Raw genomic sequence first — 17,721 nt, 5'->3', positions numbered from 1 at the left:
ATTCAGAGGGGCAAGCCTGCTCCCCGTCTTTATTTTATTTTTACATTTCTATACCGCCTTTCGTTAAAAGACAACCCCAAGGCGGTTTACAAAAATCAAAACATGCAATAAAAACATCAAGCTAAAAACATATGAAAACAGGGATAAAAGCAATACAACAGATAAAAACGCACAGAAGCAGCAGTAAAAACGATCATGCAAAAGCCTGGGTAAAAAGCCAAGTCTTTACAAGCTTTCTAAAAGCCGTGATGGAGTCCGAGGAGCGAATGGCCACCGGGAGAGCATTCCAGAGTCTGGGGGCAGCCACAGAGAAGGCCCCGTCCCGAGCGCACGACAGCCGGGCCTCCCTCATTGTCAGCACCCGGAGGAGGACCCCCTCAGATGTCCTCGTCAGGCGGGCAGCAACCCTTGGGAGCAGGCGGCCCCTCAAATACCCGTATTCTTTGAGCTGCCCACGCTGGCCTGGCTCCCACGAGCGGCAGGTCGGCCCTCTTCCGGCTCCTGCTCCGTCCACACCGTGGCCTGCTGGGGCAGCCGCCGGCAAGCGGCGGTCACCCCGGCCGGGGCGGTGAGCGGTGGTCAGTGCTCGACGGGGGACTGAGAAAGGGAGGTCAGCTCAGGTGTGCAGACCAGACCGTAGGCTCGTGGCTTGTGGACTGGGCAAGCGGAATCGCCTTCCTCCTCCTGGTCCGCCCTTTAGGTGCAGCGGAGAGAGGAAGGGTGCAATACAGCTGCAAGGCCGGCCTCTCAATTTTCTGTGCTGGTTCTCCCCTCCCTCCCCACCTTCCTGCCGTTCTCCATGTCGTGGGAGGAGAGCTGGCCTGGTGGTCGCCAGCATGCCTTGTCCCCATAGCTAAGCAGGGTCTGCCCTGGTTTGCATTTGGATGGGCGACTACATGTGGGAGCACTGCAAGAGATTCCCCCCTTAGGGGATGATGGGGCCGCTCTGGGAAGAGCAGAAGGTTCCCAGTTCCCTCCCTGGCAGCATCTCCAGCGAGAGAGGGCTGGGAGAGAGACTCCTGCCTGCCACCTTGGAGAAGCCGCTGCCCGTCTGTGAAGCCAATACTGAGCTAGGTGGACCAAGGGTCTGACTCTGTATATGGCAGCTTCCTCTATTCCCTAAGATCTTTCCTGGCTCTGTATTTGAGATCGTTTTAGGAGAGGAAAGCTGGTCTTGTGGTCGCAAGCAGGACTTGTCCCCTTAGCTAAGCAGGGTCTGCCCTGGTTGCATATGAAAGGGAGACTAGAAGTGTCAGCACTGGAAGAGATTCCTCCTCAGGGGATAATGGGGCCACTCTGGGAAGAGCTGCAGGTTCCCAGTTCCCTCCCTGGCAGCATCTCCAACGAGACAGGGCTGGGAGAGACATTCCTGCCTGCCACCTTGGAGAAGCCGCTGCCAGTCTGTGAAGACAATACTGAGCGAGGTGGACCAAGGGTCTGACTCAGTATATGGCAGCTTCCTATATTCCCTAAGATCTTTCCTGGCTCTGTACTTGAGATCTTTTTAGGAGAGGAGAGCTGGTCTTGTGGTAGCAAGCAGGACTTGTCCCCTTAGCTAAGCAGGGTCCGCCCTGGCTTGCATATGAAAGGGAGACTAGAAGTGTGAGCACTGGAAGAGATTCCCCCTCTGGGGATGATGGAGCCGCTCTTGGAAGAGCATCAAGGTTCCCAAGTTCCCTCCCTGGCAGCAGCATCTCCAACGAGATAGGGCTGGGAGAGAGACTCCTGCCTGCCACCTTGGAGAAGCCGCTGCCAGTCTGTGAAGACAAAACTGAGCTAGGTGGACCAAGGCTCTGACTCAGTAGATGGCAGCTTCCTATGTTCCTATGTTTGCAGCAAGCAGAAGAAGAAGCTGATCAAGAGGCCCCTGGAGAGGGACCACATCCTGACCTCGCCTCCGTTCTTACTGGGCCAGGCCAAGAGGAGAAAGTAAGTCTGCTGCCCTCCGGCCAAGTGCAGGACCGGGGGCTAGTTTCTCAAGTAGGCAAGGCCCTCGCTGGTGGGTGGGCAGGGCTGGGCTTGTCGTGACTGACCTCGCCGGAGGAAAAGCCATGGACAGGCCTGTGTGGGGAGTCTGGGCTGCAGGGCAGAGATTGGAAAGTGGTTGGCCCTGCTGGCCTCTTCAAGCGGGTGGGCTTCTTCAGGCGTTCTCAAATCGGGGGACCCAAGGCCGTTTTGTGGCGGGGACGGTGGGCACTGTGGCCCCACAGCACCGCAATGGGGACCCCAGTTCGGAGAGCTGGTCTGGTGGTCGCAAGCATGACTTGTCCCCATAGCTAAGCAGGGTCTGCCCTGGTTTGCATTTGGATGGGCGACTACATGTGGGAGCACTGCAAGAGATTCCCCCCTTAGGGGATGATGGGGCCGCTCTGGGAAGAGCTGAAGGTCCCCAGTTCCCTCCCTGGCAGCATCTCCAATGAGATAGGGCTGGGAGAGAGACTCCTGCCTGCAGCCTTGGAGAAGCCGCTGCCAGTCTGTGAAGACAATACTGAGCTAGATAGACCAAGGGTCTGACTCAGTATATGGCAGCTTCCCTAAGATCTTTCCTAGCTCTGTACTTGAGATCTTTTTAGGAGAGGAAAGCTGGTCTGGTGGTCGCAGGCAGGACTTGTCCCCTTAGCTAAGCAGGGTCCGCCCTGGTTGCATATGAGTGGGAGACTAGAAGTGTGAGCCCCGTAAGAGATTCCCCCTCAGGGGATAATGGAGCCGCTCTGGGAAGAGCAGAAGGTTCCCAGTTCCCTCCCTGGCAGCATCTCCAACGAGATAGGGCTGGGAGAGAGACTCCTGCCTGCAACCTGGGAGAAGCCGCTGCCAGTCTGTGAAGACAGTACTGAGCGAGATAGACCAATGGTCTGACTCAGTTTATGGCAGCTTCCTGTGTTCCTACCCCTGGGCGATTGTGTCCTCCCGTCTCTCTCCTCGAGAGACAAGAGTATTCCCTAAACATCTACCCACAACTGGATGGAGGCCACCCGCATGGGCTGGTTTTGGGGGGGGGGATGTGAAGGGGCGGGGTGGGGAGTGACCTTGAGAGGGCTGCTGGACAGATCCCAAGGAGGCCTGGGCCGTCTCCTTGGTTGCACCTGTCCTGGCCGCTGAAACACTTGCGCGTCCGCAGGGAGCTGTGGGTCCTGGCTCTGATTCCGGCCTCCTCCAGAAGGCGAGAATCCCCCCGCCTTGCGTGGGCCCGCCTTCCTGGGCCCTTCCCCATCATGCCCCTGCATCATGCCCCTGCATGTGCTGTTGTGTTCTTTGGGCCGAGTCCAGCCCTCAGAGCTTTTGCCACCGTAGAGGCCTCAAACCTGGGCCCTCGGGCGTGCAGAGCGTGTGCTCCGTCGCCCAGCGGTGGCGGCCGCCTTGCTGTGTGTGAGAGCCTGGTGGCTGTGTCTCATTCCCAGAGAGGAAGAAGCGGAATGTCATGAGGGCTCTTCTAACCTCTTCTTTTTAGGACGGCCTCTCGGGGAAAGGCAAAGAAGGATGTTCAGCAAGCTAAAAGTAACAGTCCCCAGGCACAGATCCCTCCGGCAAATTGATTTGGCTGCTTGCATTATCCGTCCAAATAAGCCCGGATCCCTTGTTTCTCCGGACCGCGGGTGCTGCCACCCAAATCAACTGGCTGGAGTTTGGAAGAGAATAAGGAACGTTCCTCGCCTCGTCGTCCTCGCCTCGCCTTTTCAACTCCGTGCTCAGATAAAAACAGCCCCCGCCAGGATCGCCATACGCTCGAATCCTCGGTTGCTTCTGCTTTTTGTAGGGAACAGATTCTGGGGCCCGAGTGCGGGTGCAAGACCCAAGTCCCTGCCGCGCAGGCCTCTCACTGCAGCCCTGCGGGAGAGTGAATGTCCGGTTTGTACTGGAGAATCGGCAATAATCCGGCAGAATAATTCGGCAGAACAAATCGGCAGGTCCTACCCGCATTAAACCCCTTCTGGCTGGGTTTATGGCCTGCAGCAATTCTCCTTGGCCTGGGTGACAGTAGGCTCTTGTGTGTTGCTGTGCCTGGAAACTTTGATGCCTGCACTTCTCCAGTAAAGTGCCCGCCTTCCAGCTCCACCGACGTCTGTGTCATTATTGTTGTTGTTTGGCTCTTCCTTCAGCTGTGTGATCGTTTCCAGGGCACTGTGATGTGTTTGTGTTGGTGTGAGAGACAGACATCGGGCCATTCCTTCTGCTGCCAAGGCCACTGGGGCTGGGGGTTCAAGTCCCGCATCCTCTGCGGACCCCGGCTTGGATGCCTCTGCTGTCCAAGGGAATGCGGGTGGCCGCCCTGCCTCCCTCGCAGGGTTGTTTTTAAGAGAGCAGACCCCTGAAGGCGTGGTGGGAGGGCTGTCTGTCCTGGTGGATGCCATTCCCTGCCCTCTCCCCCTTATTTTCCTTCTGCCTTGGCTGCGACCTCCCCGCCTGCTGCTTCCGAAGGGCTGGTTCGTGGCCACCCTGCCTACCTCGCAGGGTGGTCGTGGCCGGAGCAGGGTGCCTGCTCTGTTGGTGGGAGGGCTGCAGTCACGTCCAGCCCCGTCCCAGAGCGAACTGCTCTCGGGGTTGTCAGCAGGACTGGCCCTCTTTGCTAAGCAGGGCCTGCCGTGGTTTGCATTTGGAGGGGAGACTCCATGTTTGGGCCCTGTGCCGTTTCCCCCTCCGGGGACCATGGGAAAGTCCAACCTCTGCCCGCCCCGAGCCTGGGTCCATGGAGCTCAGGAGGGGCAACCCAGGCTGGCAGCGGCTTCTGCAAGCGGGGGGTGGGGAGGCACTTGGGACCTTCTGCCTGCAAACAGGCCGGGGCCTCTCGGGGTTGTCAGCAGGACTGGCCCTCTTTGCTAAGCAGGGCCTGCCGTGGTTTGCATTTGGAGGGGCGACTCCATGCAGGAGCACTGTGCCGTTTTCCCCTCCGGGGACCCCGGCAGAAGGTCCCAAGTGCCTCCCCTACCGCCCTTGCAGAAGCTGCTGCCCGCCTGGGCCGCCCTTCCTGAGCTCCCTGGACCCAGGCTCGGGCAGAGGTTGGCCTTCCCAGGAGGGGGAGAGGCCGCCCTTCCCCTGCTGCTGGGAGGGGGCGTGGCTCAAGGAGAGAGGAGCGCCGTGGCTCCGCCTCCTTGTGGGCGTGGTCGGTGGTGGGTGGGCGGGGCTTCGTGCCGGCGGCGGCGGCGTCGGGGGCTGCCCCGGAAGTGGCAGCGGCGGCAAGATGGCGCTGCGGCCGGGCCTGGGCGCTGCCGGCTCGGGCGCCGCCGCCGCTTCTCCTTCAGCCGGGCCGCCGGGAGTCTCGGCCGGAGCAGCGACAGCGGCGGGGCCGGCAGGGAGTCCCGCGGGCCCAGGAGCCGCCGCCGGCCCCAGCAGCAGGTGAGGGGAGGGAGGGGGAGGAGGAGTGGGGGGGCTCCATGTACCCGCCCACATGCTCCCCTCCCCTATTCAGCTCCCCCCCCAGAGCCCCAGGGCCAGCCAGAGGCGGGGGGGGGGGGCTCGTCCTTGGGGCTGGGGGGGGGGGTGGGGCCCGCGGGGCGCCCCTCCCGCGCCAGTGCATGGCTCGGGGGGGGGGCCGCCAGCAGCTGACAGAGGGAGAGTGAGGGGGATCGCTTCCTTCTTCTTCCCTCCCCCCTCCCCCCACCCCCTCCCTCTCTCCCCTCCCTCCTTCTCCTCCTCCTCCTCCTCCTCCCCCCCTCCCCTCCTTATCCCCTCCTTATCTTCTCCACTCCCTCTTCCCCCTCCTCCTCCCCCTCCTTCTCCCCTCCTCCCCCTCCCCCTCTCCTCCTTCCCTTCTCCCCTCCTCCTCCTCCTTTCTTCTTCCCTCCTCCTTCCCCCCTCCCCCTCCCCTCCCTCTCTCCCCTCCCTCCTTCTCCTCCTCCCCCCTCCTCCTCCTCCTCCTCCTCCCCCCTCCCCTCCTTATCTTCTCCACTCCCTCTTCCCCCTCCTCCTCCTCCTCCTTCTCCCCTCCTCCCCCTCCCCCTCTCCTCCTTCCCTTCTCCCCTCCTCCTCCTCCTTTCTTCTTCCCTCCTCCTTCCCCCCTCCCCCTCCCCTCCCTCTCTCCCCTCCCTCCTTCTCCTCCTCCCCCCTCCTCCTCCTCCTCCTCCCCCCTCCCCTCCTTATCCCCTCCCCTCCTTATCTTCTCCACTCCCTCTTCCCCCTCCTCCTCCCCCTCCTTCTCCCCCCTCCCCCCTCCCCCCTCCCCCCTCCCCCCTCCCCCTCTCCTCCTTCCCTTCTCCCCTCCTCCTCCTTTCTTCCTCCCTCCCCCCACCCCCCTCAAAGGTGAGGGCAAGACAGATGTGGGGGGGGGGGAAGACGGCCTTATTTGCTGGGGGGGAGAGGGATGAGCTTCCTCCTCAAGGGGCTGCCCCCGGCCGTAGGGCTGCCCCCCTGGTGGCTCTGCTTGCTGTGGGCTCCATTTCCCTTTTGTTAAAAGGCAGGGGGGGGATGGTGTGGGGGTTAAATATTGACCCCTCTTGGCCTCGTCCACATGTAGCCAGCGCGGTGTCTGTGGCTAAGCGTGCTGGACTAGGACCGGGGAGACCCGAGTTCAGATTCAGCCTCGTGAGACTAGCTGGGCGACTCTGGGCCAGCCGCTTCTCTCTCAGCCTAGCCTACCTCACAGGGTTGTTGTGAAAGAGAAACTCAAGGATGTAGGACACCGCTCTGGGCTCCTTGGAGGAAGAGCGGGATATACAATGTGATAATAATAAATAATAATGATGATAATAATAATCTATATTTGGCAGCATGTCAATGAAACGAGCAAGGTGCCCCCCACCCCACCCCCCCTTCTGCGCTCCAGGGAGGGGGCAGGACCTTGGTGGAGTGGGCTAGAGGGGAGTTTTGTTGTGTTGTGTTTCTGCCCTGTGTGTGGGATTGTATGTTCCCATCTATGCAAACCTACCACCCGTGTGGTGATGTGTTTGCATAGATGTGAACATACAAATCTACACACACACACCCTATATAGAGGGGTGGGGGAGAGACATTTCTTCATATTATGAGCCCTTTGGGGACAGGGAGGGAACCATTCCTTTCTACTGGGGGAACTGGGGTTGAAAAGCAAGATATAAATATTCATCGTCCTAGTCAAGAGAGTGTGCACACATATACACACATGCACATGTGCGATATGTTTGCATAGATATGAACATAAAAATCATCCTCCCCTCAAAAATAAAATCAAAACCACTCACAACTGCCTGCAGATCTTACTTATATATACAATCTGTGTGTAAGAGAGCCAGCGTGGTGTCGTGGTGAGAGTGCTGGACTAGGACCGGGGAGACCCGAGTTCAAATCCCCCTTCAGCCATGAGACTCGCTGGGTGACTCTGGGCCAGTCGCTTCTCTCTCCGCCTAACCTACTTCACAGGGTTGTTGTGAAAGAGAAACTCAAGTATGTAGTACACCGCTCTGGGCTCCTTGGAGGAAGAGCGGGATAGAAATGTAATAAATAAATAAATTAAATTAAATATTGTATAGTACTGCTTTCAGAACCAGCAGTCACTAACGAAGGGAGGCCCAAACATTCCACCTAGAATCACTCTACTCATCTCTCTTATTGGTTTTCCTCTAATTTATTGTGCATCTGTGAAGACCCAGCTTTCGAGAGTTGCCTTTGGCTGAGCTGCCTGCCGGAGTCCTGACCTGCACCAAGTTTTCATCGGCGAGATGCTTGTCCGTCGGCTGCTCGCGCCTCATGCTCTGGTTGCATCCTGGGTTGGACGTTGCTTTTGAGTGCCGTTTTCGTAGAAAAGCCCAATACAAATGTAATAATGATACGGATGCTACACTTAGCAGTGGACGCTGTGGGTTGAAAAAGAGCAATCTCCCTTTTTCTCGTTTTCCCCGCATTGTCTTGGATTGTAAGTTCCCTGGAAACAGAGACCTGTTTATCTCTACCCGTGTCCTCGTGGGAGGCTGCGAGAGAGATTGTGTGGGGTTGGCTGTCATGTCTGTCTTTTGCTTGGAGGAAAGGGGGTGGTGTCTCATCAAAAAGAGTCATGCAGCCCTCTGAGCCTGCCTGGAAGATCTGTCCCCAGAGTCACCCATGGACATTTGATGTAAAATTTGTGATTGCCACTGAGCAGTCTCAAATTTGCAGACTCCGGTTATTGCATTGCTAGTTAGGTGTGCAGCCTGGCTGCTGCTTTCCTGTTTGGCCTCTTAAAATGTTGGTTTTATTTCATCTTGAGGTTCGTTCCTAAAACAGAGGGATGGGGTAGCTAAGGATTGCTTCCCCCCCCCATTATGGCTTGTGCTGCCGTCTCATTGAAGCTAAGGTGAGGAAGCCCAGCAGGAAGGAGACTGCTTTGCCAGCCATAAAGGCATATAAATAAATAAGAATTTACTGTTGATTAACAAACAGATATATATCTTTCTTTGCAAACCGCCCTGAGCCATTTTTGGAAGGGTGGTATAGAAATTGAATTAATAATAATAATAATAATTAATAATAATAATATGTTCAAGATGTTTTGGCTTCTGCCTTCAGTTGTGCATATACACACACACAAAGATCTTACTTATTAGTTTTTAAAATTAAAATCTCAAGGTGGTTGACAAAGATTTAAAAAACGGTGCAAAACTATGAGACAGTTGAAACAACAGAAATATTAAATTGGATTATAAGAAAAAATGCAAACCTATTTAAAGACATATGCACAATGAAACCATGAAACGCATCACTGAAGCAGCAGCAACAAGAAAAACTCCTACCGTGTTTCCCCGAAAATAAGACAGTGTCTTATATTAATTTTAGCCCCCCCAAAATGCACTAGGGCAATTAGCGGTACATCAGAAATTACTGCTAGGTCTTCCTTTCGGGGAAACAGGGTATTTTTAAAGCCTGGGTAAAAAGCCCTGGTTTTATTTATTTATTTTATTTATTTTTTATTTTTGCATTTATATACCGCCTTTCGTTAAAAAGACAACCCCAAGGCGGGTTGTAGTACTTGCTTTCTAAAAGCTATAACGGAGCATTCCCAGACGGGGCTTTTAACTCGCTTCTCTGCCAGACCGGAGGGTGTACGTTCATGTATCGGCCAGATTCATGCCGAAGTCCGTGTGAGATATTAGGGAGCAATTCACGCACGATTTGGGTTTTTCGTTGCCCGTTGGAGAGGAGCCCAATTTATGTCTTGGGTTTAGAAAAAAACCCCACTTTTTGCGTCATTTTCGGGAGGAGCCAATTCAAGCTCTCCGTAAACCCACGATAAACCCTGCTGTCTGGGATGACCTTGTCAAGCCAGCAGGAACCCTTGGGAACAGATATCCAGGGCCCAAACCCTTAAGGGCTTTAAGGGTCCAAAGCAGCACCTTGCATTGGACCCGGCAACAAATGGACAGCTTGATAACGGTGGCCAACAACAGAGATAATTCGAGGAAACCACATTTTAGTTGAACTTCCCAGCTTACCCCTGCATCAGTAACAGAGGATAGGATTATATTATAGCCTCCCATGACTGCTGAAATAGGTCTGGGTTTGCAGGCCTCACCTTAAAAGATGTGCAAACATGAATACAATTTTTAAAAAGGCCGAGAGTATTGTATTATTTTTCTCCCTCATCTGCCTCTTATTGGCTTCAGCCAGCAGGTTCTCCGGGGATTTTTTGCTTTCAGTTTTGTTTGCATGGCCTTCTTTTGATTTTTCTATGAACTGCCTCAAAAGCCTTTGGGGTAAAAAGTGTAATATTGGGAGAGAATGAATGAAGGTATTTAAAAAGCCAGTTTCTGGTCTGTTGCTCACGGATGTTCCCAAGAGATAAATCCCAGTGTGGGGCGGGTGGTGATCAAGGAACTGAGCTGGGCAAAAGGGGCAGCCCCCTTGATCAAGGAGAACTGGATCCTGCAGAACGGTGTTAATGGAGTGGCGTCTGGGGCTCCAGGGATGGGATGTGTGTGACATGGTTGTATACTCTCCCCAAACCGGTCAGTGTCATCCTCGGCAATACTGTACTTGGTGTTATTTGAATTCTCTGTGCAGTCTGCCGTTCCCCAAGGAGAAGTCGGCTGCTAACTGAAGGACTCAAAACAGCCTAATCATGAATTGTGGAATTGCAATTTTTTTTTTTTAATAGTCCAGAAAATTCAACCTGCCCACCCATTCTCCCCATGACAAACAGATATGTGTAGCTGAGTTTTTGCAAGCTTGGTATGCTTTGGAGAATTTGTGGTTTCTGTCGGTTAACATTTCTCCTTCTGCCGCAGCTACTAGTGTGGCTCTTTCTGATGAACGTGTGGCTATTTTAAAATACCGACCCAAACTATGATTGGATGGCTGTTAACTAATAAATAATAACAGCACTTGAACAGCGTTATTAAAGGCTGACTGAACAAGATCGGTTGTGGATCCACGTATGAAGACGTTGGTTTTGTGTCTGCTGTGTTGCTTTTAAGTTGGGCTCCAATTAGCAAGAGTGGGTTGGGTTTTTTCTCCCTTGGTAGGGCTTATAAATAAGTCACTGCTTTTCTAGGAGGCTATGAATGTTTAATTGTTTGGTCTTCCTTTGCTTGTTGCATGAAAGGGGTAACTAGCGTTGTGTGATGAGGTTTTTGTTGTGCTTCTATCAGGTTGTATAGCCCTGACGCAGACGGTAACTTGTGATGCCAGGCTGATTCAGAAGGGATTTCAGGCACCTGGGGGGATTTCTGGAGCGTGTGCAGGTTTCAACGAGCGTCCTGAAATAAGGAGCATTGGTGTCTATGGCAGGAGTTAATTGAGACAGGATTTGACCAATTTTATTTGGATTACAATTATGACGAATCTTTGTATCCCACTTTTCAACAAAAGTCCCTAAAGTGGATTACATAGCTATTAATAAATAAAATAAAGATGGCTCCCTTTCCCCAAAGGGCTCACAATCTTAAAAAGAAACATACAGGTGAAACTCGGAAAATTAGAATATCGTGCAAAAGTCCATTAATTTCAGTCATGCAAATTAAAAGGTGAAACTGATCTATGAGACAGACGCATTACATGCAAAGCGAGAGAAGTCAAGCCTTAATTGGTTATCATTGTGATGATCATGGCGTACAGCTCGTGAAAACCCCAAATCCACAATCCCAGAAAATTAGAATATTACATGGAACCAAGAAGACGAGGATTGTAGAAGAGAACAATATCGGACCTCCGAAAAGTAGACAGTGTACTGTGCTTGACTGGCCAGCAAACTTGCCTGACCTGACCCCATCGAGAATCTATGGGGCATTGCCAAGAGAAGGCTGAGAGACATGAGACCAAACAATGCAGAAGAGCTGAAGGCCACTAAGGAAGCATCCTGGTCTTCCATAACACCTCCTCAGTGCCACAGGCTGAGAGCATCCATGCCACGCCGCATGGAGGCAGTCATTGCTGCCAAAGGGGCCCCAACCAAGCACTGAATACAGATGCAGGCTTCTACTTTTCAGAGGTCCAATATTGTTCGATTCTACCATCCTTGTCTTCTTGGTTCCATGTAATATTCTAATTTTCTGGGATTGTGGATTTGGGGTTCTCATGAGCTGTACGCCATGATCATCACAATGATAACCAATCAAGGCTGGACTTCTCTCGCTTTGCATGTAATGCGTCTGTCTCATAGATCAGTTTCACCTTTTAATTTGCATGACTGAAATTAAGGGACTTTTGCACGATATTCTAATTTTCCGAGTTTCACCAGTAAATAAATAAAATAAAGATGGCTCCCTGTCCCCAAAGGGCTCACAATCTTAAAAAGAAACATAAGAGAGACACCAGCAACAGGAGGTTTTTCACAACCCGGCTTTTAGTTCACGTCTCCTCCGGAATGGAGGGTCTGAATTCACATATCAGCCAAATTTACCATGAAATCCTACAAGCTCTCAGGGAGCACTTCATACACAATTTGAGTTTTTCAGTGAGCGTTAGACTGTAGCCCGCTTTATATTGCGGGGAGGGATCCAATTTTTGCATCTTTTTTTTGTGGGAGGCCAACTTCGAACTCTCAGTAAACCTGCTGTCTGGGAAATCTGCTCCAGCCACTGGAGGGATGTTGTGCTGGGGACGGGGAGGGCCAGTTGCTCCCCTCCTGCTCACTAAAGAGAACCACCACTTCTAAGAGGTGCCTCTTTGCTCAGTTAGGGGATTTAAGCTTTAATCTCTGGCCACTGCTGTCAAGCGCGGGAGAGGCCCCTGGCCTAGGAACCCGTACGCTGGTCTTATTCTTTCATCTTTCATCGTTGTGACCTGATGCATAGTCTGAAGGTGGTGCCACATTACAACCTGTCGTTGTGTGATTCCTGGCTGCCTTGGAAGTAACCGAGCCCCGTATAAAACCATGCCCTTGGCTCAAGTTTCTTGTGAGGAGCCTTAACCTCTATTTGAGCGGGCGGCAGAGAAGGAGGAGAAGTGGGCGTCGTGTCTTGTTGCCGTCCTTGTCTCTTGTTTGCTTGTTTCTGTGGCTGCTGCTGCGTTGTATAAAAGGCACTCAGGTTTTTTAAAAGGAAGCAAGGGCGTTCTGGGATGTCTTCCCCGGCTTTGCTGAGAAGCAGGCTCTGCAAATTCTGGCTGGCCGCTGTCTCTGGGCTTGTTGGCAGACAGAGCAGTTGAACAAGATTTCTGTAAGGTTTAAGATATACAGATGAAACTCGGAAAATTAGAATAGTGTGCAAAAGTCCATTAATTTCAGTCATGCAAATTAAAAGGTGAAACTGATCTATGAGACAGGCGCATTACATGCAAAGCGAGAGAAGTCCAGCCTTGATTTGTTATCATTGTGATTATCATGGCGTCCAGCTCATGAGAACCCCAAATCCACCATCCCAGAAAATGAGAATATTACGTGGAACCAAGAAGACAAGGATGGTAGAATAGAACAATATCGGACCTCCGAAAAGTATACAGTGTCCTGTGCTTGACTGGCCAGCAAACTCGCCTGACCTGACCCCATCGAGAATCTATGGGGCATTGCCGAGAGAAGGATGAGAGACATGAGAGCAAACAATGCAGAAGAGCTGAAGGCCGCTAAGGAAGCATCCTGGTCTTCCATAACACCTCCTCAGTGCCACAGGCTGAGAGCATCCATGCCACGGCGCATGGAGGCAGTCATTGCTGCCAAAGGGGCCCCAACCAAGGACTGAATACATATTGGGGGCTTCTACTTTTCAGAGGTCCGATATTGTTCTCTTCTACAATCCTTGTCTTCTTGGTTCCATGGAAAATTCTAATTTTCTGGGATTGTGGATTTGGGGTTTTCCTGAGCTGTGCGCCATGATCATCACAATTATAACAATTTAAGGCTTAACTTATCTCGCTTTGCAGGTAATGCGTCTGTCTCATAGATCAGTTTCACCTTTTAATTTGCATGACTGAAATTAATGGACTTTTGCACGATCTTCTAATTTTCCGAGTTTCACCTGTATGTTTTGAACTATAATTATAGCAAGGGTTAATTCTATAGTTGGTGATTCACGAGGAGGTGTGAGCGGGAAGTCAATACTTGTCTAATGTGATGTGAATGTTAAGATATTGTTCAAATCAATAAAAATTTAAATATTTTTTTAAAAAATGAACGAGATTTCTTTCCCATCAGGGAAGAGGCAAGGTTCTGCCTCGGGGCTGTCTCTCACTTCCAGGTAGCGACCACTGCACAGCATGCCTTGCTTCTCCTCCTTCCGGCTCCTGGTGCCAACTTTTGGATTTTTTGCAAAGAATTTGGAGAGGTTTCTGGTTCCTATTCACAGTAGCCGCAAGGGCACTCGGTGGTCTTCTAGTAGAGATGTGAGAGAGCGGTTCCCCTATGCCAGGGGTGGGGAACCTTGGCACTCCAGCTGTTGCTGAACTACAACTCCCACCATCCCCAGCCGCTGGGGATGCTGGGAGTTGTAGTTCAACAACAGCTGGAGTGCCAAGGTTCCCCACCCCTGCGGCCTATGGCCACCTAAAGACCCGTCCAAGCTTGTTTTTTGCACTTGTTGGCTCTCTGTACAGTAGAAACACAGCACATGCAGTTGGGGGGCAGTCATCATGTGGGGCCACCCAGTCCAGCCCATTGGCCTCAGGCAGACCACGGACGATGATCACGACGAATATTTCTATAATGCTTTTCAGCAAAAGTTTCCCAAGCGGTTCACTGGGTGAGAGAGAACATAAATAAAGATCGCTCCCTGTCCCCAAAGTGGGACTCACAATCTAAAGAGAGGCAGTGCAGTGTAGTGGCTACAGTGCTGGATGAGGACCGGGGAGACCCGAGTTCAAATCCCCCTTCAGCCATGAGACTTGCTGGGTGACTCTGGGCCAGTCGCTTCTCTCTCAGCCTAGCCTACTTCACAGGGTTGTTGTGAGGAGAAACCGAAGGATGTAGAGTGCACCGCTCTGGGCTCCTTGGAGGAAGAGCCGGGATAGAAAACGCAAAGAATAAAATAAAAAAAATAAAGAAGCAACACAAGACAGACACCAGCAAAAGCCACTGGAGGGGTGTTGTGCTGGGGACGGATAGGGCCAGTTGCTCTCCCTCTGCTCTGTCACGAGAATCACCGCTTTTAAAGAGTGGTGCCTCTTTTCGCGCAGTGAGCTGGGGTTAACTGCCGTGAACCAAAGGGCTGGCTCGCACCTTCAGAGCCTGCCTGTCTCTTGCTCGCGCTAGGGTGTGATGGCGCCGGCTTTGAGGTAGGCAAGCCGCTTCCCAAGACCCGTATTTCTATGGCTGCTTGCAGCATGCACAGTGCATGCCCGTTCTTATCATGGGCAGCCGGCCTGGTGCACAAGGCTAAAGTGCCAGATGCAGATTCGAGGCGGTTCGTGCCGGACACGGATTCGAGGCGGTTCGAATCCCGGCTCAGCCCCAAGACCCATGGGATGACCCGGGCCAGCTTCGCCTTTCTCACAGGGTCCTTGAGGGGATGGAGGTGGGGAAGAACCACGTGCGCCATCCTGAGCTCCTTGGGGTGGAAGGGAGGGATATTAATATAATATATGTCCGTGTTGCCTTTTGCTATCTGTATCATGGGTAGAAGTCCTTCCCTGCGGCTGAGGCAGCCTTTCGTTAAACGTCAGCGCTTGCTCTGTATTTCCGGTGGTTAATGCATCACTCCCTTTTCTGTTTCAGCTTCATGTTTCCCGTAGCTGCTGGCCTCAGCCATCAAGGTAAGGACGCAAGCCCTGCTGGATCAGGCCCCAAACCTATCTAGTCCAGCACCCTGTTTCACCCAGTGGCCCACCAGATGCCTCGGAAGAGCCCACAGGCAGGAGGTCTGTGCATGCCCTCCCTCCTGCTGCTGTGGCTCCCCTGCAACTGGTATTTGGAGGCACCTTGCCTCTGAGGCTAGAAGTGGCCTATAGCCACCGGACTAGTAGCCACTGATAGACCTGCCCTCCGTGAATTTATCTCAGCCCCTTTTAAAGCCACGCAAGCTAGTGGCCATCACCACATCCCAGGGCAGAGAATTCCATAGATGAATTATGCATTATGTGAAAATATCTTGGCAGTCAGTTTCGTGGGATGGCCCCTGGCCCTCGGTGTTATATGAAAGGGAGGAGAATTCCTCTCATGCATAATTTTATAGACCTCTTATCACGTCTCCCCTCCGTCGTTCTTTCTTCTAAACCAGGGTTTCTCAACGTGTGGGTCCCCAGATGTTATTGGACTTCAACTCCCATCATCCCCAGCCCCAGTGGCCTTTGGTTGGGAATTATGGGAGTTGAAGTTCAATTACATCTGGGGACCCACACGTTGAGAATCCCTAACCAAAAAGCCCCGGGGGTTGTAGCCTTGCCTCGTAAGGAAGGCGCATAAAAGTTCTGGGGAGTGTCCAACATAATGGACCCCAAACCTGAGCCAGATGTACGTTGTTTGCGAGACTCAGGACTGCAGAGATTAAAGGCACCTCTGGGGGGGTTTTGTTTCTTTTCTGTGGTGTGCAAAGGCTGGCAGCCAAGAGACCTCTTGCGTCTGCATCAGCCCCACGGCTTAATGATGGTTAAGGAGGAGGGCTTCAAACCGAAGGTCCCCAGGGGTAGTTGGATGACAACTCTCATAATCCCCAGCCACGGTTTGCGGGTGATGGGCATGGTAGTCCAACCACTCCTGGGGACCCCAGGTGGGAAACCCCCGGGGTAGGGGGGCTTCCCTCCCTCGGGGTCAGGATCCTCACCAGCGTCCCCCTCTCGCCGCAGGGATGATCTCCATGCCGCAGCAAGCCTTCTCCATGGTGTCCGTCCTGCCGCCCAACATGCTGGGGGTGAATTACGGGCCTCCGATCCCTCCCGGAGCGATGGCCACGCAGGTTTGGGACTCCCGCTTCCGTCTGGTCAGTGCGCAGGGCAGGGCCTGGTCTGGGGGCTCGGGTTGCCTCGGGCCGCCCGGCCCTGACGGTTCCGCGTCTCCTTTGCAGGGCGGCATGCCCCTGGGCCCGATGCCAGCCGCCGGGATGTCGTACCTGGGGCAGGCGCCCGCCTTCCTGGGGATGCGCCCGGCCGCTCCTCAGTACACCCCGGACATGCGGAAGCAGTTTGCCGAAGAGCAGCAGTAAGCGGCGGCGCTGGGCTCTCGGGTCGGGGGGGGGGGGCGGCGCGGGGGGCGAGGAGATCGGGCGCTCCCCTTCGGGGTTCTCTCGAATCCTTCTCACCTGTGCGCAGCAGGGGTTTTGTTCCGGGCAGCAGCATCCAGGCCATGCACGCGCACCATGTGCATTCGGAGTGGGTCAACCTAAGCGGGCCCTAGAATTAACTGAGCGGGCATCAAAAAAAAAACTTGTGTGCACGCCTTAGAGCATCGGCCCTCCCGCCGATGTGGGCCTACAGCTCCCATAATTCCTGGCGATTGGCGACTGTGCCTGGGGATGATGGGAGTTGTAGTCCAGAAACAACCGGGGGGCCCTAAATTGAGCAGGCCTGCCTTAGAGGAACCACCGCTCCTCATCCCTCCTGTGCCTGTGGGTTTAGCGCCCCCGTCACCCTGGCTGAGCCCACGCCCGAGCTCTGGGTCCGGGCTTTCCGGCGCGGCCCTCTCGCTCCCCTGCCCGCTGCAAGGAGGAGGAGCAAACCGCTGAGCCCACCACTTCTCGCCATTTGCTGGCGTGTTCCAGTCACGGACGGGAATGGAAGAGGAGGGCGTTGGGAGGGCACAGCCCGTGGCTGGCAGTCCAGTGAGCGAAGTGGTCACCGGAGCCTGGTGTGAGCCGGGCTGTTTCGCCTTGGCCTGCCTGTGCTTTGTTGCCTTCACCCTAGTTAAGAGCCCAGCCCTACACCGAGCGCCTGGTTTAGCCTGCCGAGCTAGGCACTGCCCTGGGGAGTGTTCTAGGAAGACGCCACGCAGACATCGGGACATAGGAAGCTGCCATATCCTGAGTCAGACCCTTGGTCCGTCTAGCTCAGGATTGTCTTCACAGACTGGCAGCGGCTTCTCCAAGGTTGCAGGCAGGAGTCTCTCTCTCCCAGCCCTCTCTCGTTGGAGATGCTGCCAGGGAGGGAAGTGGGAACCTTCTGCTCTTCCCAGAGCGGCTCCATCCCCGAGGGGAAGATCTTACAATGCTCACACTTCTGGTCTCCCTTTCATATGCAACCAGGGCGGACCCTGCTTAGCTAAGGGGACAAGTCCTGCTTGCGACCACAAGACCAGCTTTCCTCTCCTAAAAAGATCTCAAGTGCAGAGCCAGGAAAGATCTCAGGGAATATAGGAAGCTGCCATCTACTGAGTCAGACCCTTGGTCCGTCTAGCTCAGGATTGTCTTCACAGACTGGCAGCGGCTTCTCCAAGGTTGCAGGCAGGAGTCTCTCTCCCAGCCCGATCTCGTTGGAGATGCTGCC

General features: G+C 53.7%; 2 protein-coding genes across 8 annotated transcripts in view; both read left to right on the top strand.

Annotated features, from left to right (window-relative positions):
• DDX52 (DExD-box helicase 52) overlaps positions 1 to 4,051 on the top strand; it is a 17,910-nt gene extending 13,859 nt beyond the window's left edge. The window contains exons 14-15 of the mRNA XM_053275622.1: positions 1,837 to 1,929; positions 3,449 to 4,051. Of these exons, the coding sequence (XP_053131597.1) occupies positions 1,837 to 1,929; positions 3,449 to 3,533 (178 nt within the window). The 3' untranslated portion in view covers positions 3,534 to 4,051. The remainder of the gene's footprint in view (positions 1 to 1,836; positions 1,930 to 3,448) is intronic.
• A 1,083-nt stretch (positions 4,052 to 5,134) lies between these two features.
• SYNRG (synergin gamma) overlaps positions 5,135 to 17,721 on the top strand; it is a 56,625-nt gene continuing 44,038 nt past the window's right edge. For 2 of the 7 annotated variants that reach the window (XM_053275620.1, XM_053275614.1), the window contains exons 1-4: positions 5,136 to 5,331; positions 15,023 to 15,060; positions 16,090 to 16,199; positions 16,308 to 16,441. In XM_053275620.1, the coding sequence (XP_053131595.1) occupies positions 5,177 to 5,331; positions 15,023 to 15,060; positions 16,090 to 16,199; positions 16,308 to 16,441 (437 nt within the window). In that variant the 5' untranslated portion in view covers positions 5,136 to 5,176. Of the gene's footprint in view, positions 5,332 to 15,022; positions 15,061 to 16,089; positions 16,224 to 16,307; positions 16,442 to 17,721 lie in introns of those variants that run through there. The other 5 variants (XM_053275615.1, XM_053275613.1, XM_053275617.1 and 2 more) reach the window with 5 other exon arrangements.

The sequence above is a fragment of the Hemicordylus capensis genome, chromosome 12, assembly GCF_027244095.1.
Source record: "Hemicordylus capensis ecotype Gifberg chromosome 12, rHemCap1.1.pri, whole genome shotgun sequence".
Taxonomy (NCBI): domain Eukaryota; kingdom Metazoa; phylum Chordata; class Lepidosauria; order Squamata; family Cordylidae; genus Hemicordylus; species Hemicordylus capensis.
Note: the sequence above shows the minus strand (reverse complement) of the source record. Positions and strands in the feature narration are given on the sequence as shown.